Source organism: Netta rufina (genome assembly GCF_964035555.1).
Source record: "Netta rufina genome assembly, chromosome: 4".
Lineage (NCBI taxonomy): Eukaryota > Metazoa > Chordata > Aves > Anseriformes > Anatidae > Netta > Netta rufina.
Genome location: NC_140127.1, coordinates 34,271,100 through 34,297,614, shown reverse-complemented (window position 1 = coordinate 34,297,614; position 26,515 = coordinate 34,271,100). Strand labels below are relative to the sequence as shown.

At 41.1% G+C, this 26,515-nt stretch overlaps 1 protein-coding gene across 2 annotated transcripts in view; it reads right to left on the bottom strand.

Moving 5' to 3' along the window:
- NR3C2 (nuclear receptor subfamily 3 group C member 2) overlaps positions 1-26,515 on the bottom strand; it is a gene marked incomplete at its 5' end in the record, with an annotated part of 201,358 nt that overhangs the window by 44,005 nt on the left and 130,838 nt on the right. For both annotated transcript variants that reach the window (XM_084285696.1, XM_084285695.1), the window contains one exon: positions 12,277-12,393. In XM_084285696.1, coding sequence (XP_084141822.1) covers positions 12,277-12,393 — 117 coding nt within the window. The remainder of the gene's footprint in view (positions 1-12,276; positions 12,394-26,515) is intronic.

Genomic DNA, 26,515 nt, shown 5'->3' with positions numbered 1-26,515 from the left:
ATTTTGGGCAACAACAAGTTGAACGTGAGTCAACAGTGTGCCCTGGCAGCCAAAAGGGCCAGCGTTACCGTGGGGTGCATCGAGCACGATGTGGCTAGCTGGTCTAGGGGAGGGATTGCCCTGCTCTGCTCTACGCTGGCGTGGCCTTACCTTGAGTACTGTGTGCAGTTTTGGGTGCCACAATATAAGGAGGACACAAAACTATTAGAGAGTGTCCAAAAGAGAGCTAGGAAGATGACGAAGGGTTTAGAGGGGAAGAGTGGCTGAGGTCGATTGGTTTGCTCAGCCCCAAGCAGAGCAGGCCGAGGGGAGGCCTCATGGCGGCCTGCAGCTCCCTCACGAGGGGAGCAGAGGGGCAGGCGCTGAGCTCTGCTCTCTGGGGACAGCGACGGGACCCGAGGGGATGGCATGGAGCTGGGACAGGGGAGGGTCAGGCTGGGGGTTAGGGAAAGGTTCTGCACCCATAGGGTGGTCGGGCACTGGGACAGGCTCCCCAGGGCAGTGGTCATGGCACTCAGCCTGACAGAGTTCAAGAAGCCTTTGGACAACGCTCTCAGACATAGGGTTTGGTTTTTGGGTGGTCTTGTGTGGAGTTAAAATGTAAAGGTCTGTGAAAAACGGGCAAAGATTATCAAGGGAAACAACAGAGACTTCCACGCTGGAGATCTTAAAACAAGATGAGACATACCCATCGGGAAGGACACAGGTACCAGCAATCCTACCAACTGGCACAGGAAGGGAAGTGACCGATTCACGAGGTTGTCCCAGCCCCACCACCCTGACCAGCAGTACTGAAACCACAGTCAGCAGGCCCACGCTTGCCATCTCTGATGAGAAGGGAATAATACCTTTGTATCAGATTTGCCTATTTTACATTATTGACTCATTTAATGTTATGCAACCACAGTTCGCTCTTCTCAGCAGTTCCCAAAACAGCTGCTTTTTGTTATTTCATACCAGCATGCCTGAAATCTCAGTGTAACCCTCTGCACTTCACTGAAAATGCCACCGTGTTGATTTCAGAGACCAGCACCAAAAGTACTTCTGAATTCTGATTCTGTTCACAGAGGAGAACTTCCAAATCTGTAGTTACATATTTACTCTGGATTTTGTTATCCAAGTAATTAGTGAAATTGCAGACCCAGAACTAACCCTCAACAGGACCCTACTTCAGACACCCTTCCAGTATAATAGTATACCATTCACAGCTACTTTCGGATAATGTTATTTCAAATAATTATGCACCCACTTAATGAGAATTCTTCGCAAAATTTGATGATAATTCTACATTCCCTCCTTATTATAGTTATGGCTGGAGAAATTGAGCAGTGAAGTACAAAAACCTACAGGGAGGTGGCACTTCATAACAGCACTTGAACACATTTTATGGAACAGACAAATTCCTCTCATTGGCTCACTGCGTGCAGGATCCAGGACTGTGGATCCACAGCCACAGAGATCTGCTCGCAGGGATGGTCTTTGGAGCACTGATAAAAGGAGCAGCCTTGCAAAGACAGCGCAGAAGCTATCATAGCTGCCTCTCGGAAAAATTAAAGTGAAAGTCCAGATAAAATCTTGCATATTTTGAGGTCTGACCCAGCGACGAAGCTCAGGTTATGTACTTGTCTGATGAGACAGTGATGTTGTCCTCAGCAATCAAGAAGAGAAGGCACTGGGGAAGGTTTAGGAAGAGAAGACAGGAGGAATTAATCCGTTTTTAAGCTACGCTGAGCTTCGGGCTATGCATTTATGAAGAGATAACGGACAAAAGTGACAAAAGAAAGCTGAGTTCCAAAGTGCATTTTACAGGAATATTTAGGTTGTCAGGGAAAATGTCTAACACATTTGCTTGTTTCTCAGCAATCCTCAAAGTGATAATTAATTGAAAAATAACAGTTTCATAGGGGTACTCCTCCCCGTGTGGGAACAACTTTTACCAAATGCCAATTAGTGGTTTCCTGTTAAAATCAAATCAAGCTGTTTTTGATAAAGATTTTTAATGAGAAATGTCTAAAGTATGAAAATTTCCCCCACATATATTTCATATAAAATCCCAAACTGACATAATACAGCCTCACAGCTAACATTTTTGGTACATAAAACTCCCTTTTGTGCTTCTTCATTAATTTCAAAAGAAATGTATTTACTAAATATTTAAATCATCTGATAAACAAAGCCTTATAAAAAGCTTACAAAATAAAATTATAATTTTGATGAAAGCCAATCTTAATCAGTCCTTTTCAGATGCTCCCATAACTCATATTTTACTGATTATTTATTCATTCATCAAATGGATGGCAAATTCTATGATTTTTGAGCTGTTGTCTACTAAATGCATTGCTAGTTTCAACTATTCATCAAATAGATTTAAAGACTAGCAGTAAAATACCAACAAAGAATGCAAAGTATAGGTCACATACAATTCCAGCGCTTTTCACCTACAACTCCAGAACACCTGCAGCAACAGCACAATAGCAGCTTGAGCTGTTGGCATTGGTAATAATTTGGTTAAAAACAAAGTTAGGGAAACTTTGGAGAACAGATTTTGAAATCTTCCAATGTACCAGACTGAATGCTCTTGGCTATGATCACTGGTTTCTGCCTTGTGCCAAGTGACAACCTCCCTCCCAAGATACCCATTCTCATCCAACCTTCTGCAGGCGTTCCTCATCCAAGTCTTCTCTCCTGATTTTATTTGGGTTGATACCCAATACCAAGCTTGTTCTGTGATTTATGTGCCCTTCATTCTGATCATAACACTAAGCCATCCCGATTGGTCCTGATACAGTCCTATAGACATTTACTGAGTGTCAAATACCCTCTTTGTACCTACGTTGGAGACACGGCTACTCAACAACACATTCAGAGTTTCTCAAAATCATCAATAAGCAAACATTTTCACAGCACCTCTCATTCTGAATCTCAAGTGCTCGTGCTTCCACTTCATGCTAAAGAGTGCGCCATGCTTTAAATACTTCATTTTCATTCCTTCACTACTACTACTAGAGCTCCACTTCGTAAGTGCTGCACTTCCCTTTGTGGTCTTTCTTGTTAATTCAGTAGGCATTGGTATTTTTTCCAAGCAGCAAAACTTTTTGAGACACATTTCCTCACCTGCGTGATTTCCATATCCTCTGTTTTCATCAAGTCTCAAATGATTTCTCTCAAATGACTTTATTTCTTATAGATCCTACTGCTGCTGGTCTGTCCTTCATCTTCCAGAAATCCTCTGCCCTGCTTATCAGAACAGCAATCCTATCTGCGAAACATAAGCTGGATGTTTGTCTTCTGCAGTTGTATCAACCACATTTTTCATCAGTTTATGATTAGTCATAAAAAAAAAAGAATATAACCATGTTAATCAACTGCTTTACTAAATCACCCTGACCATTTCTAAAACGTCCTGTATGTACTACCCTGTGATATTAAGAACCTTTCCAGGGAAAATGCAACTCTGCAAAATTACCCATAAGCATGATTTGAATCATACGACCCGAGTATGTCTTCACAACTGACAGTGTGGCACATTTCTAAATTCTCCCAAAGCTGAAGTAGTTGTGTAAGAAATGCCAATAATGACTAAAACTGACACATGCCTCTCTGAGGAGATATGTAAATGACATGCCTGAATGTGCTTGGGCCACCTGCAGACCCAGAAGTTACACACAAGTTTCCTCAGCTTGCTTTCTTTCCAGGATGACAACCGCATGGCTTTGAGGCATGAGAATCATCCCACATTGGTACCTCCTCTGCTTCTTACTGACCAATCTCCTCACAGGGGACGGACTGGTGTTGTAAGCTCATGTTTCACCATGTCTTCCTTCTCTTGCTCCTTCTGCAGGGATGTTATGCAGGGAAGAAGATTGCCATTACTCAAACATTAGAGCACTGGAGGAAGGGGGAGAAGAGCTACCCAAGTTTACACCCAGTGCACATAAATCACCCACGTCGATTTGCAGGAAGCTGTGTGGTACTGGGTGGCTCTCAAACATGCTGACTGGTGGCTTCACTTTGTTTTCCTGTTTGTTAAACACCACCTTCTTGCCTCTTGTGTACTTCTAAGGCTTATGTTTGCTCTAAATTTCCTTCAAAACCCACCGTGGATTGTTCTTTCTGCTAAAATTTAACTCCAAAGTCTGCTTTTTGAGCCAGATATCCTTGCTACTTCTCACACTTAGTTTAGCAAAACACAGGTACTAAAAATGGAAAGCCATGCACTTGGGAATTGGTGGAAAAAAAGAAGGAAACAGGATTCAAAACAAAATACAAGTTACTAAGGTAATTCTGAAGCAAACTACATATGTGAGAACAAGGAGAAAGAACAACAAATTCACGTGCTAAGGCACAATCTGTGATTGAATAATTTTCCCTGTGACATTACTGGAGTAAACCACAGCTCTAGAATCAAGTTGAAACCTGTGAAGTGCCAAAGTAGCAGACAATCAAAAAAGCAACACGTCAGAAGAAAGTGCACAATTTGCAGAGTTTTAGCATCATTGCTCCTTCAAAACATGCTGTCGCACAGCGGACAGAGAATCTCAAATGTCTTTTTGTCACACGGAAGTAACATTTTCATATTTCTTTGATTTGCACACAAATTAGCTAACTTATGTCCGCTTACCTAACATTAATCACAGTCTGGAAGAGACGTAGGACAGCTGTACGATCCATCCTCTTTCTCAAACCAGGACCAGCTGCAGCCTCATCACTTCTGACAAATGTTTGTCTTAACTGATCTTTGAGACGCCCAGTGACAGAGCTCACATCTTTCCCAGACTAACTATTCTAGTTTTCCATTTCCTCACTTCAATCTTCCTTGCTGCTCATTACTTCTTGCCCTGCCTTTCACAGACACAGAAAGCAGATCATCTCCTCCTCCTCTTCTGCAACACTTCATGTTTCTGAAGACACCTGTATCTTCCTTCTTTTCAACCTTCCCTTCAGTCTTTTTTTTTTTTGGACTAAACAATGCCAACTAACTCAATCTGTCTCCACCAGCCAAGGTTTTAAGACTGCTGATCACCCTCATTGCTTTACGTTAGGCTCTTCCAAATTGGCCCACAGTGTGCCTGTAGGCAACTATTGAGGGTTTTAACAAAAACTGCTGCTCGGCACAGTGAGCCTACCGTAATTTGCCCAAGGTAGTGTCAGAAATGGCAAGTCAAACCTTCACATCTTTTTACTCAGGTGGAAACTTTCTGAAGCAATGGCTCGGCTGAAGCTAAAAGGACAAGTTCCTCTTGCCTCTACAGCTTTCTGCAGTGAAGGGGAAGTGAGAAATGGAAACACACCATCACAGACTACAGGGTGAGGTTTCAGAAGGGCTCTGGTGATAACCAGCAGCTCTGGAAAGAGGAACGGTAGACACAGGCATACTTTCATAGCCGGGACTACTGTTTTACTGTGCGGAAATGGACTCACAACACTGAGGAAGGAAATGCAATAATTTGGTGGTTCAGGAAAAAACAAAACATTGAGAGCTGTGCAAAGAGAATTTTGGAAACAGCAAAGGGGATTCTGGTCTGCTCCAGCATAAGGAGACAAAAGAATAAACAGAGGTGTAATGGGCTTGCTTGCTTGCTTTTATGCATCTTCATGGGTGACAAAGTTAAACAATTCATTTCAGGATTGGTAGAACAGGTTGTTAAATTTAAATTCCCCACAAGGCAGAGAAGTGCTGTACCAGGACACCGAGGTAAAAAGGGGAGTCATCTTTAGTCCCAGGGCGTCAAGAAGACAGAGCTGTCCTCTATCCTGAGAGCATCCTAGAGGTGAAGCCCTAGTAACAGAAAAGTTTGAGAGCTCACAGGCACTGCAGCCTGAATCCACAGAAGACAGCCAGCCAACACCTGGCAGACAGCACCCAAGCAGGATCTACTGCTTTGCTTCAGTTGCATCGCATAACAATGGCACAAAGGTTGGAGATTTTTTTTTCACCTTTTCTGGGAGGACCTAAACCTTCTTCTGTGAAGGCTCTGATCGGCTCTCTTAGCCTTTTGGTGCTAACCAAAGCAAAAACCCAAGTGCACAACATGGCCAGTTCAGGACAGAGCACCTTTTGAGCCCGTGCAACGAGAGATGTATAGGGCCGAAAATCAGACAAAACCTCAGAGAGCCTGCATGCACAGTGCCGCCACGTGACGCCAGGCAGGCCGGGGCACGTACTCCCAGCAGGAGACTTGAAAAGTTGCAACTCCTTTGCAGAGCTGGCAGCCGAGGGTGTTATGCCATGAATGGTACGATGGAGCATCCAGCAGATGAAACAGGGAAGTCTGGAGTTCAGCAGGCCTTTGCCAAAAGCCTGAAAGGCTGTTCCTGGAGGAAAGACAAACGGGGCTGGCAGCTGGATGCGAGTCAGAAGGCAGAGCTGAAACTAGCAAAACTTGAAAAAACAAAGAGGGACTGAGAACAGGAACCTGATTATGAGTTTGATTACAGATTGCTGCATGTGACTTGTGTGCTTTTGGACTGCTGCAGTGCGCCTTCTTGAGCTGACATCATGTATGAAACAAAATCGTCAGCAAAATGCAAAGTACAAGAACAGTCTTTCAATACTGTTTTTTAATCAATGCCTGAGAGATTACCAACCCTCTTCAAAATTCTGCATTTTTTCATCGTTCCCAAAGAGTTTCTTAATTGTTGGTTCAAGTGACTGTTCAGATAGTTACCTACACTATTCTTGAGGATGGTTCAGATGAAACCTTAGTGGGTTCAGGAGCAGGACAAGGGCAGTATCTTGTAACATGGAGGAAAACAGACACAGAAGTAGGAAAAAATCATTGCTGAACAAATTAGTTTCTTTCAAGATCCCAAAGAGGAAGATTGCTTTTTTTTTTTTTTTTTTTTTTTTTTTTTTCCAGGGTGGGGAGGTGGTGCAGCAACAGCACTGCCTTAAACACAGCTGGCCCTCACTCAGGAGGAACTCTTCTGAAGAGTCACCAAAATGGACTCTGTGCAGCAACATGGATATTCCCCTTTGAACCATCTTAGAGTACAGGCCAAATTTATGTGACCTAACGAAATCACACCACAAGGCAGCATGGTTGCAGGCTACAACCTCTTACAGTTCTATTATTGACTTGGGCTCAATACGCCGTACACTGCAAACAAGAGCAAGAAAATCAGTGGCACTTTCTCTGCTAGGAGAAAGCACAGATTTTAACACAATCTCATAATTTGAGGGATTTCTATCTAACACAAATGTTTTCTTAAACTATAGCATCTAGAAAAGTAAGAATGCTCTTTGAAACAATACACAGTACTAGTGACAGCCAAATCAATGATAGGTACCACTACTAGGTTAGTCCAGCTAAAATCCAAGAAAAATTGTCAACATAAGATTTTGTTTTACAAAACCATAAAAAACTTCATTAAACTGCAGTGTATTGGTAAAAGTCTCGCAGAAGAACTAACATGAACCCAGCTGAATTTTCAAGTTAAAAAAAAAAAAAAAAAAAAGACTTGATTTCTTGATTCCGTAAGAGGAAAATGCTCCATAATAAACGCAAATAAAAATGCAGTTGAAGTCAATTGGCATTTCAAAATGCCTCGCAGTTAAATTTTAAATGAAAAATAAAAATTAACCATACAAGTACTCAAAATTGCTTTATGGTTTCTTACACAGAGGATTTTTTTTTCCTTTCAAATTTATGAAACCTTGTTCAGCAGTAAGTTGGTAGACCAGGAGGTGCTGTATTTAAGTTCTTCTTAGTTTTCAGTTTTTCCTATACTTGTATTTTTTTCTCTTCCTTTTCTCCCAACTGCTTTCTTTCTCTCAAAAAGATATTAAAAAAATATAATATAAACACATAAGCTGCAGTAACTGAAAATAATATCATAGTTTCAAATCTCTACTAGTATAAGTTATTAAACAGAAAATGGAAAGCTGGGCAAAAAGGTGAAATACTGTATCTTATTACTGATTCTCTCATTTAATCTATTTTTCAGATTATTGAAATATTTTAATGTATAAAAAATAAGGAGATGTGCAAGCAAAGACTACAAATCACACACAGCATCTTGTGCATGAAGTGTCTTACATATGTAAATGTATGCAAAACCAAGATTCAGATTTCACAGGCAGTCTCTGCAGACAGAGCGATGAACTATGTAATTTGCAAGGTGAAATCTACTTTATTTCCCTTCAATATCTGAAGGGTACTTCAGCAAGCTCTCTGCTTACTGTTGTGGGGGAGCAGAGCTGCTAGGTCTCAGAACTGCTTTATATGGGAGCTGAGGCAGGAAGGGATCCTGGTCCTACACCAAAAAGGTGTTGACCTTTCTGTCCTGTAAGCATATATAACGCATCACATAGCAGAAGAGGGACCTTCAGTACTCATGCAGCAGCAGCAGGAGGGCTGCTTGGTCACTAGGTCACACCAGAGGGGCAAGGACGAACCTGCCTATAAAAGGGTCAGTGAAGTGGTGGGATGGGGTCCTCTCAAGCCACACCACACAAAACGTTTCCCTTCTCCAGCTTTTCAGCACGGAGTGTGGTGTGCAGCAAGAGTGAAACCGGGAGGCTGCTGCCTTGCTGGGCACAGCTGGTGGTGTGCGAGAGGCTGCACTGAGCACCTGTGTGGGGCTACAGGGTCTGAGCACGATCCCCCCAGGCTGCTGTGGGGACGGGCGTGAGCAAGGAACAGCAGCGCGAGGTGGGAGTCGAACAAAAATGTCTCGTGCGGAAGTGAGAGACTCGACAAATCTGATCACAGCGTATGCTGGAAGAAACTTCACAACTCATGAAGTCATTCTGGTCCATAATTAACTGAAAATTAATTACAGAATCTTGAAAAGAGCATAAACCAAAAATGGGCCAGCATACCTTCATAGTGCAGTTGCTCACTCTGAATCTCTTCCAATAATTAAGTCTAGCATATGGCACTGGAGCTTAAAAAAAACAACAACCACACAACAAACAAACTATGATTCCCAAAAAAGTTTGAGAGTCCTGCCTGCTGAAGGGATGTGTCTGTCTGCAGTGCACAGGCACACTTTCTAGAAATGAGTAGGATGAATTAATTTGGTATTTGGCAACTTCAGCTTCGCAGAAATTACAGGTTGCAGATGCTTCTTATGAAATCAAAACAAAAATCGAGAAAAGAACGCAATTAGGTAAATTATTTGCTGACTTGATGAATAATTCTCTGAAGACTATTAGAGGATAAGAGCATGGAGAACTCTATAATTTTTCAACAAACAAAAGGAGGAGGTAAACAATAAAACTGCTACATTAATTTGGTTGAGCATTCATAAAAAGGTGTAGTTTGTAGCACTGAATTACACGTATTTTTGTAAAAGGTGCTTAAAGCATGGCATGCTGCCACACATCAAAATATTATTTTTTGTATAGAAAAAATAGTTAGCATGCTGGGAAGTTGGAGATATCTGATCAAAACAAACCTGCAACACTTTGGCACAGTAAACAAAAGAAAGAACGTTAAAAAAATTTTGAGAAAGAATATAACTGGAAAAAAAATACACCAAAGATCAGTAGACTGATCAGAGATTGAGCAAAAATGTGTTGCAGGAAACATGGGAAAATCTTTCTGATTTCCAGTTTTCTACTACAGAGATGAGTATCTTCAGTTACAGTAGGAAGACAATCAGAAAATTTCACATTACAAGATGTTTTCTCTTTGTTTTCTAAAACACCCCATTGTGGTAACTGGGAGCTGGGTGGCAGCCTAGGGTGCAGCCTCCCTGTGGACAGAGAGGGATGCAGAGAGAGTCAAGTTTTTTTTCCAGCCCATGGGAGACAGCAGCTTGTTCTGTACAGCAACAGTTCTTCTGTATCAACTGCTTTATTCCCCCATCAAAGCGAGGGCATAAATCACTGTAATCATCCGCAAGTAGAAAAGAAATGTCCATGGCTTCAGCAGCTTGCCCACTCCTCAGCCCTGAGCTACGCTTATGACCCTTTTGCATATCATCTTGCTGTTTTCCCCATGAACCAGACACATCGGCATCTCCAACGCCGTTTGTTTTTTGTGTTTACCTTGGCTTCCAATTGGAGGGTGAGAGCTTAAATTAGATCTACCACACAAAGAGCACAGCACTGTGCAGTGTGACTCAGCTAGAGAGAGTACTATGCTGCAAATAGGATTTGAACTAAATCACATTTATAAATTCATTTTCCTCCAGCTCTTTACTGCTCACAATGCCTAACGAAATACTTGCATGTTTTTGTTATATGTCCAAACCAGAAACAGGTAAAAGTCAATTTTTATTGGAGTAGTGTATATCCTTGGCAAAAGTAGGCTGTCCACTGCTGAAACTACAAGCTTTCATGTATCTTCATAACAACGTGAACACACACTGTATACTCAAGTTAATTATGAAAAATTGTTTCTTAGTACCAAACCTTGGAAAATTCTGTGAAAAGAAAATTACTGTTTCCAAATCTGCATTAATAACTACTCTTGCCACTTCAGCCTCTTTTTTTCATTATGATCTCCATCATATCTGAAATCCCTGAAACAGCACACGTAAATTCCCAAAATTAAGTCTGAGATACTGTGTTGCTCCTCCAAAGATGCCCAATGCAAAGTGCACCACCGAGGAAGGAGGACTTAAGCTGTTAATGGCTTTAAGCCATCAACGTTTCCTGCCAGACTGGGGCCAGCTGAAAGACTGAAAGGTCTGTTAGCATGATTTGGCAGCCCTGTCTCTGGGCTGCAGCCACCTTCTCTCTGGCAGTCCTCCCCCTGCCTCCAACCTGGCCTTTCTCTACTGGACCATGCACAAGGCACCATATTGCATCCCTACCCGCAGCCATGTCCCTCCCATCTCCTCCACCGCAATGATGGGAGGACTCTTTTATGCCATTTAAGTTCCCTTATGTGGCAGAAAGGGATTGAATCAGGAGTGAGAATTTCATCTTAGTTTCTCTAAGTGAAGGAAATCACCAAAACAGTTAAAACCACAAAGCTCATCTGCACGCCTCTATGAGTGCATTGTAGAGATAGGCTCTGCCTCCTAGGTCATTAAATGAAGATCTGGAATTGCAAACAAATCCCAGCAGACTACCAAGATCCAACAGAAGGGAAGTTTTTTCAACATACTCCTCGTTTACAGTACACTGGCAAGTGGTAAAAGCAACCCCATTGCACTAAGCTTACCCCCAACAATTTGGCCTGTTCTCCTCTAGGAATCAGAAACAAGGGGCCTAGGGGGCAATGCAGCATCTCAAAACTGGTAGAGGGAGTGAAAAAGGTCCTAATGCAGGAAAAGGATAGGGCTACTCTGGAAAACCAGTGAAGAACAGCTTGCTTGAGCATTTCTGCCAGAAGATAAGGCACAAAAAGAAAATGGGGAGGTAGAAAAGGCGTCAGGAAGCACACGAGCCTTCATTTTGCATAGAACCTATGAAAGACAAGCAGCTAAATCTGTCTATAGAAATAAGCTAAACTAGTTCTAACAATAGGTCCAGGTGGATAAAAAAAATAATTGAGAGAGAGGAAAGAATCTGGAGGAATTATGTGACCATGTTATAACTTTCTGGAACAGTAAAAGCATCCTAAGGAAATGGTTACTCTGTGCATCAGGGAAAGGACCTGTAGCAGTACCCAAACCCCCAGTCACAGGCTCTATAATAAACCATAGAGTTGGGGGAAAAAGTGATTTATAATACAATTTGCTCAGGGAGATGACTCGTAACAAGATGCCTACTGAAGCACAGCCAGAATTGTGTAGACATTGTAATTGAAGAATTAAAACAATGGAAAAAACTATTATAAGTTTTGTTAAAATACAGTTTTCAAGATACTTTTAATTATTAAGACAAGTTTTTGCCTTTTGTTATCAGCATATGAATGACAGAGTAACATCATCAAAATAATTGCATATACAAACAGTTGCAGAAATGAATCAATATAAGTGCCGAATAAGCATCAACAAAAAAGTTGAGAGGTTTCACTGTGTGTGCATTTGTTTTCCATGATGGTATAAAATGTTTTTTAGTATTCTAGAGAATGCTCATCACCAAAAAAAATTATGCAAGCCTTGAAGCCTTAACACTTTTAGCTATATGAGATTCCAGTAAAATTACTGTCATCATAAAACACCCACTTTTCTTTTTTCTGAGCCATAGAATACATATCTCCAAAAGCTGATTTAGAATGACAATAGAGTTTATTAGCTATTAAGCACTTCTTCAGGATAATTCCACCTTAAACTTCTGAGATTATGCAGCTGCCAGAACTATAAAAAGGCTGCACATTTCCAATATTTTTGCCTAATCAAATTAAGAGACCAAACTATTAATATTCTACTTACCTCCTAGATTCATTCCAGCTTGCAGACATTTCTGTAATCGACAGGCTGGGCAGTTCTTCCTCCGAATCTTATCAATTATGCAGTCGTTCCTTCCCGCACACAGATAATTGTGCTGTCCTGAATGAACCAAAAACCAAAATGCTTTATTAGAATATGTATTTAAATAATTCCCATTTCTTTTCCTCTCATTTTGCAGTCACCTTGGGTTTCTTATTAATGCAGAAATTCCCAATCCCATTCTTTGGTCTTCCCAATAACCTTGGTAACTTATCACGGGCCTTACTATGAGCTTTTCTTCTGCTTAATTTGGGAAAGAGCTCTTTCGTCCAAGCGGGACTTCACTTTTTTTTTTTTTCTTTTCTTCATACAACAAATGATTGGTTTGATCTTTTTTCAAATATCCTTACATGTGCAGTACAAGAAAGCAGCTCAGCAACTCTTAGTTTGTTATAAACCCAAGGGCCAGTCTCGTGTCAAAGAAGTTCACAACCTGAGGCAGAAACACCAGGTGGAAGTTGATGTTCTGAATACACTCCATTTTCTTTAACCTGTTCACAGAGTGCTTGATTTCTGATTTAATACCTTCTTCTATATAGCAGATTTCTGAAGGGTTTACCAAAGCAGGTTTAAATCACAGCATATTACTTCAGTTCTGTAAAGCCCCACAGAAACATTCATGAAGAGACAGCAGGTATTTAATACACAACATTTAGCAGAAGGGAAATACATGGCAAGAAGGAAAATAGGCTGGCATTTAACAACTTGAAGACTCAAAAGGAGTTTTGCTTTGTGGGAGTAATGTAGGTAGAGCAAATGGATGCGGTGTGCCAGGCAAGGGCAGCATCACATACATGGACTTTTCAAAATAAGGTGCTTGAATCGGATGTGGAAGAAAGGAAGCCACAAGGGGTTAGTGCAGCATGACAGGAAAAGAAAGAGGTAGATTATTTGAGCTGCCCGAATCCAGAGGTGGCACACTGGGATGCGGGGCGGCCACAACAAGCAGCTTGCAGCAAATGTGACAAAAAGTGATACAAAGAGCTTCCAGAAGGATGAAAGGAAAGGACACAGCTCACAGAAGTACAACACTGCAGGATTTGCCAGCACCTGAAATTTGAAAAAATAATCCAGTGTAAAATACAACAGTGTGCTGCAGGTGTACATAGCTGGCACTGGAGAACTACCAAGCCCTGGGGAGAGGCATTTTAGAAAGAAGGTAAGAAACTCATTAGTCCGTAAACTACACACAAGTCAGTAACAAAGACACACAAGACAGAGGAAAACATTAGGATTGTAACTGCAGTTACACCAATGAGGAACAAAATAGAGAGACTCCTAAGCCAAAACCCAAATGACGATGAGATGTGAAGAAAACCAGGAACTGGACAAAGAGCATGAATGTCCATGTCAACAACTGAAGCAAGTGACAGCGGTGCAAGAGGCTGGTGCATACAGGGAAGAGGAAGCAAAGACTCAATAAGGGGACAAAGGCTCAATAAGGAGACAAAGCTGCTGCAGAACAAGAGGTTTAAGATATTTTTGCCAAGACATTTTCCACAATACACAAATGCCTCCTCAGGGAAAGTCAAAGAGAATATTCATGGGACACAGGAGACCTGGCTTCTATTTTAGGTTCTTTCAGGAATTTGCCTTACGACTTCAGATAAGTAATTTTCTATCTCTACATCTGATTTCCTTTCACCCCTACCCAACGTTATCTATTTAGACAGTGAACTCAAATTTGGGCTATTTCTTGCACCTCTTCACTGAGCATCTCACACAAAGATTGGTTCAACCTTATTTGAGTAAGCAAAGTGTTACTGTAATACCACAAAGTTATTGTCACTTAGATAATAATGTTTTAGATGTCTAACCACCAAGCAGATTGACAAGTCAGTGCTTTTATTAAGGGACTTCACCTAGCACTGTGGCACTGCCAAAAAACAATAAAACGTGGGCAAGATAATTCATGAAATGAAGCTCATGAAGTTATGCCAGACAAGTTCAAGATGAACAATAATTTAGTGACAGCATCAATATCCATCAGCTGATCTTTAAGTAGGCCTGCTAAAATAATAAAAAGATAAAATTCTTAGCTAATCACAGACTGAAAACCTGCTTATCAAGTAATGTTTATAGTATGGAGCGATCTGTACAAAAACCAGATACAGAAGAGAAGAATGTGCTTAATTCCTATTTGCATTTTTGCTCTGTACTGAACACATCTCCTAAAGAAGCAGCAGCATGAAAGTGAAATTAAAGTGCAAAACACAAGTGTTTAAAATAACGATACACAGCATAAAGATGGTTTATATATCTTTACAAACGCTGGTATCTGGATTCTTATACTGATTTCGTGGAGAGAAGGGAAAAACGGTTATTTTTTTGTGAGAAATGTAAGTACGATTGTTCAGTGCTCATACAATGTCCTTTGTACATCACAGAGTACTGCAATACCATTTTTAGGCTTTCACAGGCGGGTGCAGGCTATTAATATGACAAGTCAGCTCTAATGCTGCAGAATGAACCCCATTGCAGAATCTCCCTGAAGGCAGTTTGTTCTACGAAACTGTACACCTGTTAAGTCAACATTTTTCATTACTGCTTTCAAAAGCTAATGAGTTTAATAAAAAGAGGTTAACATTTATGTACTCCACAATAATTACTTGGGTCACATTCTTAAATATTGTAGAAACATTTATGTGCCTCGATCACTGTCACATGGTGACTTCATAAGGAATCCTCCCACTATAGCTGACTACTTCCATAAGTCACCCTTCAAACGGCTTAGGTAGCCTGTAATTATTACTTTCTAACCCATCAACTCTAGGCTAAATAATTTCAGAAAATATAATTTAGTAAAGGCTCCTCAGTTTTTGAATCGTGTATCTCTGAATGCTAACATATGGTACAAAATCTGTAAGTAGTTTTTCTAGTAAGCAAATGTCTTCTGTAGATCAGAGAGATCGTCAAATTTCTTTTATTTTCTTGTATTTATTAATTAAATAACCATGGCCATCTTAAAACTTACATTAATCAAAATAACTTGAAAACCCTTAAAGAAGAGAAGAGATCAGTGTTTAGGCAAACCTTCTATGTAGAGTACAGTATCACATACTAAAGAAACATTTTTCACCTGAAAATGATTTTTTATCACCACCTATTATGAAAAAAAGCTTCAGATTTCCATGCAATCAAAATATTTCTGAAATAAAACTGATTTTGAAAAATAAGTTAGTAAAGAAAGGCTCTCATAATGAATCAGAATCTTCCATTCCTGTAGCATGAGCCTCACCCATGCCCCTAAACTTCAAAATAAAACAAAACCTACACATCTGAGGCTGATGTGACTCTCTCAAGACCTCCCGGCTCTTCAGGTTCTCAATGAGGTGATGGAGATCATCCTGCAAGGAGGCTGTTGCTTTTGTGGTGGCTAGATCTCTAACCCTCTCAAGCAGCATATTGATCTTTCTGCATTGCTTGTGCTTCGCTTAACCCAGTTATTCTTTTTATCCAGTTTAATCACCCACAAGTGGGCTGGAAAGCGACAGAGTAGATATCAAATCCTCATCTCCCATGTGCTAATGCATTAAGATGAAAGTGATTTTTATATATGCCCTCATTAAGTGCATTTATATGAGGTAATTCCTATTCCATTTAAAATACATAGATACAAAAGATGCCAGGAAAATTTCCTGTTCAAAATAAATAATGAATAGGTACTAGGCTGTTACATACTAAGAAGAAATAAAGGTCTGTCATAGTCATGGTACGGCTGAAGGAATATTTGAGTTTGCACTTTTCAGGTTACTATGTCACTATATACCACAGGAAGACACATACTAAACCACACACAAAAATATTTCACAGATGAGAGAACTGAAAAGCATTTAAAAGTCTTTGATTCCCTGATTTTATAGGACTGTGAAAGAAAACAAAAAGGAAGTACTCATGAAGTTGAGTCTTGAACTGCATTTTCTTGAACAAGCAAAATTCAGAAGGGGGGAGGAAAAAAAGCAGTTCTTATCTGGCCTATGAATTACTGCCCAAATAAGGCTGCAGTAGAAACCTGCAGCATCAGTTGTGCCTTTATCCACTCTAAAATTCCAGCATAATGACTGAACCACCAGTCCCAAAAAGCGCCTTGCTCAGATGAGCTCATATATGCGGGCAGAGCGCTGCTGCACTCTTCATGATACATCAAGCCATGCAAGTCCGCAGTAGGAACGGGGTCTAAATATTTCTTGCCAGTAATATTTCTGTTACTGTCTAAGGCAAAATTAGAAAATTACAGCAGTTTGTGAAATATTCCACATGTTCTCTCTGCTGCCTTTTTTTTTTTTTCTTAAAGTTTTTCAAAGCCTAAGTCAGGAACTGCAAGTCATTACTAAGTCCTCTACATTTCTGCTCTCTTGTTAAAATAGCAACTACTATGATCAAGTGTTAAACGTCGTAAAAAAAAAAAAAAAAAAAAAAAAAAAAGGAAAGAAAAAAGAAAGAAGAAAAAAGCGTAGTGCTGGAAGAGGATCCAAAGACTGTTTAATTCAAGCCCACTCATGGAAGCAAGATAAGACTAGCTTCATAGTTCAGGCAGATTTTTTTCACCCCTCTAAATTTGCCTACGAACCTTCTGAGGAAAGGTTTTCTGCAACTTCCCTGCAAACCATGTGACTAGGCCAGTGATTAGTGAGCCTTTAGGCTGTATTTTTTCCCTTTGCAGTTAACCTAAGCAGGAATATTTTGCAACAGAGAGAGAAGTTAGCACTCCCCCCAAGACACACGGAGTAATAGACTGTCATCTCCTTTACAACAATCTCATGCTTATCGAAAAATGTATGTTCCCCAACTCTTTGCTAGACTAAACAAATCCAGTTCTCTCAATCTTTCCTCACAGGTCATGTTTCCTAAATCTGTCATCATCCCTCTTATTCTTCTCTGCTTTCTTTCATAAAACGTAGCGCCCAAAACTGGCCGCGTTCCGCTCGCTGCGTTTCACCACCGCTAAGCACAATAACATGGTTACTTCCTGCACCTTGCACACAATGCTCCTGCTAATACAATCCTGCACCACATTTGTCTTTTGGCAATCACATTGCCTGCTTGACTCATGCTCGCTCGGTCTCTGCTCCGCCACCCAGCTCCTTTCCTGCAGCCCTGCTGCCTCGTTCCCTGCCTTGTGCCGGAGGCATTGCCCGCCTTTACCCGGGAGCTGATGCTCTCTTTCCACGGCTGGGGCTACGTGTCCACTGCAGCATCCCCTGGGAAAGGCAAGGGGAAAGTCCGAGAGCCGGCCTCAAAAACAGCAGCGAGTTTTGGGACCCCAAACAAAGGCGCGATTGAGGAAGCCTCGCAAAAGGAGGGGAAAGTGAGAAAACAGGAGCGGCAGCTAAGGAGCAAATAAAGCAGAACAAGCTTTAAAAAAGCTCAACTTCTAAAATAGCATCTCACTGAAGCATATCAAAATGCATGTGCAATTCACAAACTTTCCTTCTCCCTCCACAAAGAGAATTAATACAGTAACTCAAAAAAACTAAGGCAAAGTTGCTTTCCTGCAGCAGAGGCCAGCCGGGGGTTGAAGGAACCAGAATTCCCCTCCAGCCCCACAGCCTGGAGCTGCCCATCAGGGCTACGATCCCTTTGGAGCCTCTGGGCTAGCACCAGGGCCGGGATGTCCCCATAGCCCCTTGCCCACGACGACAAGGACACAATAGAAGTCTTAGGGCTTTGAATGCTGACCAGCACCGGCTCGAGCAGGTGCGCAGAGGTGTTAAACGCTATTACCTGGCCTCCTCGGCACAGGGAAGCTCATCTGAAGACCCTCCTGATGCTTCTGTCTGCGTTTGCTACTATAACCACCCATTTGACCCATTATCCTAGTGAATGACAGGGGAGAAAGAAAATCTGGGTTCAATGTCTATACTTCTACACTACGAGCCCCTCAATCCCATACACATTTTTTACTGCTCATCTCCATCCCTCCCCTTTACCCACCAGCCCCTCGATGGCACAAGCCTGGCCCCTGCAGCCACTTTTCTCTGCTGAAGGAAACACAAAAAACCTGTGGCAGATAATCAGTAGGAGGAAAGGATGCTTCTCGCCTTGGCAGTATCTGGTCAGCAAACAGAACTTTGTGTCGGGAATTCCTGCTTGCTGGCATGGCCCTAATGAAGGGGGTTGCCTCCTGCACATCCCAGCCTCTTCTTGCCCATGCTCTCGGGGCTATGTGATGTGCTCCTTTCAGCCAGCTCTGAGACCTTCGCATATTTTGTGAAGCTGTTGTTACTACTGTAATCCACATAAGCTCTTGTAATTAATAAAAATAAACTGTTTCTTTTTATAGATCAAATATAAATAAAATTCCTGCTACAACTTGTCACAATAATTTCCCATATGAAAAAAAGGATTTTCTCTTTCAAAGGAATTATATCGCACTTTGAAGAAACAAACTGCATATACCTGGGGTTTTTATTTCACAATCTGCCGTAGGTACTCTCAAATAAATCAGCATGATAAGTACAGTAAGATGAATCTCTTTCAAAATTTCAGTTTTCCCACAGCCTCTATTCCTTACAATTAAAAAAAAAAAAAAAAAAAAAAAGTGAAGTAAAAAGCCTGCTATTCAATGGAAATCAGAACTGCATTTTCATTTAAAAGGTCCATTTGTTACACAGTTGAGGGGTTGTTTTTTTTTTTTTTTTTTTAGCAGTTGACAACTGCCCAGCAACAGCAGCCTATGTTTGCAGTCACTATTTTAGGCTACATCACATGTCAATTACATAACCTTGTTTTACTGCTCTTGAACTGGTTCGAACAACCTGGGAAACAGATTAGGGCAGTCCCTCCCGAGCTGCAGTCCCAGCGCAGCTGCAGCCCCCTCCTGCCCGCTGCAGCTCCCGGGACTGTGGCCACGGCGGGTCCCTCTCCGCGGTTGGTTACTCATTGCTAGACCTACCTGAAGCATTTAGTAATTAACTTCCTCAGCTCTGCTTAAACCAGTCTGGTCTGACCATGGTAAACTAATAAACTCGGTTCCTCATGCTAAGATTTATGAGTAACGCAGAATAAGCTTATAAATGCTGCAGACAAGGTACAGAACTGAGATATGAATATTGCCCCTTCGTTTTATACAGTGAGTGCTCACGGTTTGCGGTTCAGATATCGATCTCAGGGTTTCCCAAAATTCAGGGTCTATCTCCTTCATCACTCCACAGCTCTACTCTTCTGGCCGTACCACCCCAGACCAAATGCTTTTCGGCTGCAGGCAAAGGTTGTATCTGTCAGTTGTTCAAGACAACAACATCGATCCATTATGGTAATTATTACCAATTGTGCTTATTGCATTGGTATAGCCTACATCTTTCTCAGTTAAAGACTTGATTAAGATTTGTTTTCATTTTGGAAAAGTATTCACCACGTTGGGATATTCCCTGCTTGCTTCACATTCTCCTGCTAGTTCTAGACCCCAAGACACCTCCCCATTTTTTTTTTTTTTTAGCTATTTATATTAGTGGATTCATTTATCTACATTTTTTTTGGTTATAATTTTGTAATTCTCCTTCCCCCGCCCTTTTGTTTCTTTCCTTCAGTGAAGTTTCTTTTCTCACCTATCCTTCTCCCTTATCTACTTTCATCTTTAGTGCTCTATCCCTCTCCTGTCCCACGACTGTTTCTCCAGGTTGTTCGTTTCCTTCCAGATGCGTCATTTCCTCCGCTCAACCTGTAACTAGGCATTTCATAGGGCGCTTTTTCACTGCAGTCAAAGGCCACACCTCATTTCATACACCCAAGCAAAGTAGCGCAAAACCAGCTGGGATATGGATAAAAGCACGGTCCCAACAGCATTGCTCGCTGCGGGGTCCACAGAATCCAGCTAGGGCGCTTTTAAAAGCACGGGCACATCAGTTACTTGGTGCTCAAATAGTGAGAACAGTCTGCTAACTCCAGCAACACACTATTTTTCTAAATTTTCTATATGCTTTATACCTTGTGCTTAACTACTATTTCTCATTACCATGTTATACATGGTACCGACTGAAATGCACGCTACCAATTCTTTCCAAGTATCCCTGAGAAAGAGCTGCAGGTAGTTCTCAGGTGGGGATTACATTATGATCAAACACCCTGTGCGTGGACTACCACACATTTCCTCCAGAAAGATGAAGTTTGAAAGGAAAGATGAAGCACCAGTGCTTCCACCCGCGGTGACTATGGATATAAAGCCAATTTCCTTTCTTTCTGGAAGTGAAGCAGGGAGTGCTGTGTCCCCTCTGGTGCTTTTTTACAGCATCACAGCTGCCTATCGATAGAGACTGCGTGCAAACGTCTACTTTAAATCTCTGCAGCCAAAACGGGGAATATGCTTTCCCCAGGATTAGCCATCAGTGAATAGCTAATGCAACAGCTAGGGAAATACGATACGTGGAAGTTTTCAAGTTGCCATACTACTGTGCTCTCCCTGTGCACATCAAAGAGGCCAGATTTCAGTGGTCTGGTGATTTCGATATGGAGGCTGTCTCCTGCTTCCCCCTCAGGAAACTTGCTTTCACACTGGGCTGAGACCAGGTTAACACAAACAATTGGTACGTCTGGTGATCCTGGCAAAGGAGATGAGAAGTTATAAAAATCGTTCTCACTCACTATTTTAAGCAGACTGAAAGGGCATCGATGAGAGGGATCAAGGAGAGAGAGGAAATTTGGCAAGGGAGCCCAGGATGTAGCCTAAAAGAGGCTAGTGTTCTGCAGGAGAAACCATCCAGCAGAGATGAACTCTTATTAACAGCAGTGAGACAACTCAGAAAGAAAAAACACATAAATTTCTGTTATTTGAGATGTGCATTTGCTTGTGTCATGCTTAGAACATGCTGCACAACTTTGGAAAGCTTCTCAAAGTCTTTGCCTGGGAGTTCCAGCCATCCTGTTATCCGGGGGGACTGAACCACTGGCACAAGATACGCCCCAGGCTGGAACTTGGAGAAAACCTGGGCTGCAACCATCCCCAGGGCTCCTCCACGTGCTGGGCTTTGGGGTCCCACCTGCATCTCCACGATGGAGGCAGAGTTTGCACCAAGCAGCCACGCCAACGGTTGGGTGAGGAGGAGAGCTGGGGCCTCCCGAAGCCCAGAGCAGCCAACAAAGCAGCTCTTGGTTCAGCATGATCAAAGTTTAAACCTGACCATGCAGCATGGTGGATGCTCTGCAAAAGGAGTTTAACTACACGGTAGATCTCTTTTTATGCAGAAATGTTGAATCATACTAAATAGCACAGAAAAGGAAGAGGAAAAAAAAAAACATATTTTATAGGCAAAGTATCTGATTCTTGCAAAGCATTTCAGATCCAGTGAAATCACACTGCATTGGAAATCTGGCTAGGAGGAAAACCAAGAAAAAATATCTACAAACACCAAAATATCCTGTTACAGAGCTAAATCGTTTTGTTTCTGTTTTGAAGTCAGTTTTCTGTTCAATTGTTTTTGATTTTAGATTACACTGGATACAGTAAGACAGAGCCACAATTACAGGTTCAGATGATATTGTTTTGACAAACTCAGATATCTAATATTTTATAGCATTTTATTCTTCTGCAAGTTTCCAATTTTTCATTTTGGTTTGAATTTTAAATGAAGACTAATTTTGAAGTCTCTAAATTCTGTTATCTGCAGAGCAGTATGCATGGTAGATTTACAAGAGATCATGTTGCATGCATGATGCCTGCTTCTGCTTTCCCATGCTAAAAATCTGATAAGGCATTCTTGACATACTACAAATTTTCGTGCACTTCGATGGAAAATTTCAATGTACAAGGCATGGCATAGATGGACAGCAAATGCAGTTTGGCTTTCAAATAAGCATCATGCAAAAAAGCAACCGAAATATCCTTCCACTTTTACTGATACGAACTGTCAAGTATTCTGCTGCGCTCACATACATGATGTTGTGTCTTGCTCTACAGCGAGCTCACCATGCTTCTCTGTTACAACCAGATTTTAGGAAGTGCACACTGTGATATAAGATCTGTATGAAATATAAAGTTCAATTAAGGGAAGGTTTAAGGGGGATGAGGGGGCTGCATTCTGGAACATGCATCACTGCTGAGTAACGTAAGGATGCGTAGCTGATGGTATGGCTCCCTGAGGTGAACACTCTACTGAAAATATTCACCTCCATAAAAATATTCATATTTTAAGTGTACGCAGGGCCTGGGAGTTGAGTGGAGAGATTCTATCTATCTCGAGCCACTTAGTCTGCCTTGCAATCCTACCGATACACTCAGGCATGTATCAAACTGTCTTTGCAGCAATCATTTGAGAGGGCAAACTAAGAAAGAGCTTCTATTCTCACTGGGCAGACATGGGAAATCAAGGCACACAGTCAGTATTAACCCTGGGTTTGTCAATTACATTTTGTAATTTGGAACTCCGGGCGGACCCCTTCAATGAGATTCATGGTATTTATATAAGATACAGAAAAACAGACAGTTTCTTTCCTGCAGTAAAACTTTTCCCAACTCTTGATCTCAGTGAAAATATTCTGTTAATTTTTTTTAAAGTAACTACTCAAATTGTTTGCAAAAATACAAAGAAGTTCAAGTCCGCTATGTTCTTGCAGTCAGCACGTTCAGCAGATTATAAATTTTATTCTGTGTGAATGACACATTATCTTCAAAGCATATTTTTCTCTTCCATTTTTCATGTACAGTTTACTACAGATCAGACTGGAAATATGCTAAATCCATAAAAATGAATATTATTATGAATAATGGCAACAATTTAAAATATGGCCAGCACATACATTGACAGATCTTTTCCTCTGGAACCCTGGTCACTGATAATTCTCTTTTAAGGGCTGAAAGCAATATAGTCAGAGGCTTTTAACAGAATCTCTTGAGATCACAAACACAGAAACGTTGACCAAAGTACTATTAGATGCTCACTGAGGTGAACTTAACAGTTTTCTGGGTTTGTTTGCTTGTTTAAAAAGGAGCCTACTTTATCCCTTTGAAATACGTAAAAGTATTCCTGTTTATTTTCTCAATTTATCTACGCACTTATTTGTCTTTACCGGGAACCTCAGCTCTGTGTTCTTCTGGGTAAAGCTGAAGAAACGGTCAGAAGAAAGAGGACGAGGGCATATCAGAACATTTGACGATTATAATGGAATTTCCCAGCATGTTTACTCTTAAATGTAAACCAGAAGAAGAATCAAGTACCAGAAAGGATATTACACTGATCACCATACCTACTTTAGTCTTTAAGGAGATGACTGGGTCTCTGCAATAACCCCCTGAAGCTGGTACAGAATTTCCAGGCTGCTGTACCAGAGAGCCACGGGTCCAAGGCCTCTTTTCCCCGAATTTAGGTCAAGCTTGCTGGGTAGCCCTGCCTACAGTCATCATTCACAGCCCCCTGAAAAGCAGCTTCTGAATGGATCATGGCATCCCTCCCATGCCCCTGGAAACTGCTACTTCACCCTCTGCTTATTTACCCCAGCCTGAGAGGCTGAGCAAGAATTCATTCACCAGCAAAAACACAGGCAAGGCTTTGATTCAAGCAATTCTCCCAAGTTTTAGCACAGCTCCCCTCATCTTGCTGGTGATGCTCCTGTGATCCCATTCAGCCAGCCAAGCTGGATCCAACTACAGCACCAGAATCAGTGAGCTGGGGGAAAGCTACAGGGAAAACGCATTTCTGTGCTGAGGCAGAAAGCCCTGGTGTCACCCACTGGTGATGTTTTGCACATCTCAGGAAATCATCTCAGGGCTTGAATAACTAAAACTATGGATAACTCAATTCACATATTGTATCATTTTCAATGCCTATAAAGTCATTACTGAGTGTTAAAAAGTCATCTATTAAAGTATACCAAATTTTGCAGACAATTTGCACGTCAGAGTGGGATCTTAAAAGGGATCATGCCTTTCCTTCACAATGAGAAAAGGGATATTTAGGTAAAAACAAGTATGACAAATTTCAGCCTGAATGACAGTGGCCACTGGAAATAAAACTGAAAAAACAGACCTAGACCAACAGGATAAAAGTCATCACAAGGCATAATTACAGCATCACCAAGGCATAAACTGAATTATTCCATTCTACTTTCAAAGATCATTCTGCCTAATTGACATAATTGCTGTTGCAAAATTTGTTTTGCTCAGTAAAAACTAAAGACCAATTAGGATTTAATTTATATCCAGAATTCACCCATGAATTAGGGTAGCTGCTCCTTCATTGGTATATATCCTTACTCTTTGCATTCACATTAAAAAAATAAAATAAAAAACTCCTCAGTCTATTCACATTTAACCTTCGCAGGAGTCATGAACACAGATTTTTACAGTTCTAATTCAATCTCAACAACTAAAATTCCCGTAGTATTAAGCAGATTGAATTAATTTTTGTTTCCTGCAATGCGCTATTTAATAAAAACTCATGTGAACTGAGATGTCATTGCTTACAAGAATAGTAAGAACGGCATGAAAATTCTTTGGGTTAACCTTAATAAAATATAGTACTTTTCTTACTAAAATTATCGAGATACAGGTTAGTCTTTACCAAAGCCCAGTCTCTTTGGCAACAACCATCATCTCCAGCTAGTAAAGCAAGGTCAACAACGCCAATGGGTGATTGAGGATGGTGGTCATTTAGTACAAAGCCTTTGTTTGTACAAGCTTACCTCAGTTTCACTGGGCTGACAACATACTTTTATATGCAGTAAATGGCAGGTTTCACTAGCAGCATCAAAAGCAGTTGCTGTATCTTTGAAAAATGATAATGACTAAAGGCAAAATTCCACTTGTCTGGAGCATAAGTTGAAAGTAAAGGTGATAAAACTTGAATTTTTATAAAAAAAAAGGAAGTTTTGAAAAGGTCACTAGCATCAAAAATCTGATCTGCTTTCTACTCATGCCGGATTTCAGCATGATGTACTGAACCCCAGTTTCTTATCATAAGAGGATAGTCCAGTCCTTTGCTTTTCCTAATGCATCCTGAGTTTCCAAGCTCCATTTTGCCATCTTCAGAAGCAACTTTGAAACTGACAGGCAGCAGTATTAAAAGCCTCCCTGAAAAGGTACACTTGTGTCTGAAAACACACAAAGAAAAGATCAAAATGAAAATTAAAAGCAGATGCACTTTATGTACTAAAAGGTTTTTTCCACTTTGATAAGTGGATTATAATGAAGTGTGGCACCATGTTTCATACAATTTATTAATCCAGTCCCACTTATTTGCACTCCGAAGCAGCATAATGATTTCAAATGTTGGAGCACTGCCAAAACTCACATGCAGAAATAATTAAGAAATTACATGGAAAGATCGGTCATTGTTGGGTTTGGGGGTTTTCCAAGAGGCAGACGGACTTTTAGTTACCAGAAGACCAAGGTTAAAACAGTTCTAATAAAAAATAAAGTGCAGAAGCAAACTACTTTCTGAAACAGAATAGATGCTACAAAAGGATAACTTGAACCTGACCTACCTTGCCATCACAGCTCCTCTAAGTCTGGAGAAGCTGGTACAGAAGACCTCTGTTTTTTCCAGCCATCACCTATGCCCTGGTCTTGAGTTTTCCTCATCAGCCACACAACCCAGCAAGCACAGCGAGAGAATAAAATGTTTAGAAGCATGGAAAGCATGAGTTCAAGGAGAGCACAGAAAAGCTGGAAAGCAGAGCACGTAGGTCGTGGTCAGGAGAGCATACAACTAGATGATGCCTCCGTGGTGCTTCTCCAGCCACTGAGAGAGACACACCATCAGCCCCACGCGCTTTCTTAGACTGTCTGAAGGTCCACGCTTTCTCCTGTGGTAGACTTTTTAGCAATGCAGAGCTGAAACTAGACCAGGAGTCCAAGGCCATTTATACCAGTGCAAAGCAAGCATAAGGCTGTGCAGGATAGGAATGACAGTGCCTTACCTTGGTTTTAACCATGTGTAATTGTCTACACAAAGTAAAAGGGGAAATCAGGCCACAAGTGTAAAAAAAAAAAAAAAAAAAAAAAAAAGCTGTTTCTTTGCAGAAAAAAATAGCGCTGGCAGTTCCCTCTGGGCACAGCATCCTCTTTCTGCTTCTAGGAGCATCGGGACCCCTGTTATTTCTAAGGTAATAGTCCCTGAAGATGTTGAGCCAGCCAACAGATCAGAAATGCTTACTTTAGAGGGTGAAATACACAGATATGGAAATACTGTTGGAGATGCACTCATGCAAGAAATGTATTTTATTTATTCACTGATGCACAATGCCCAGTTCA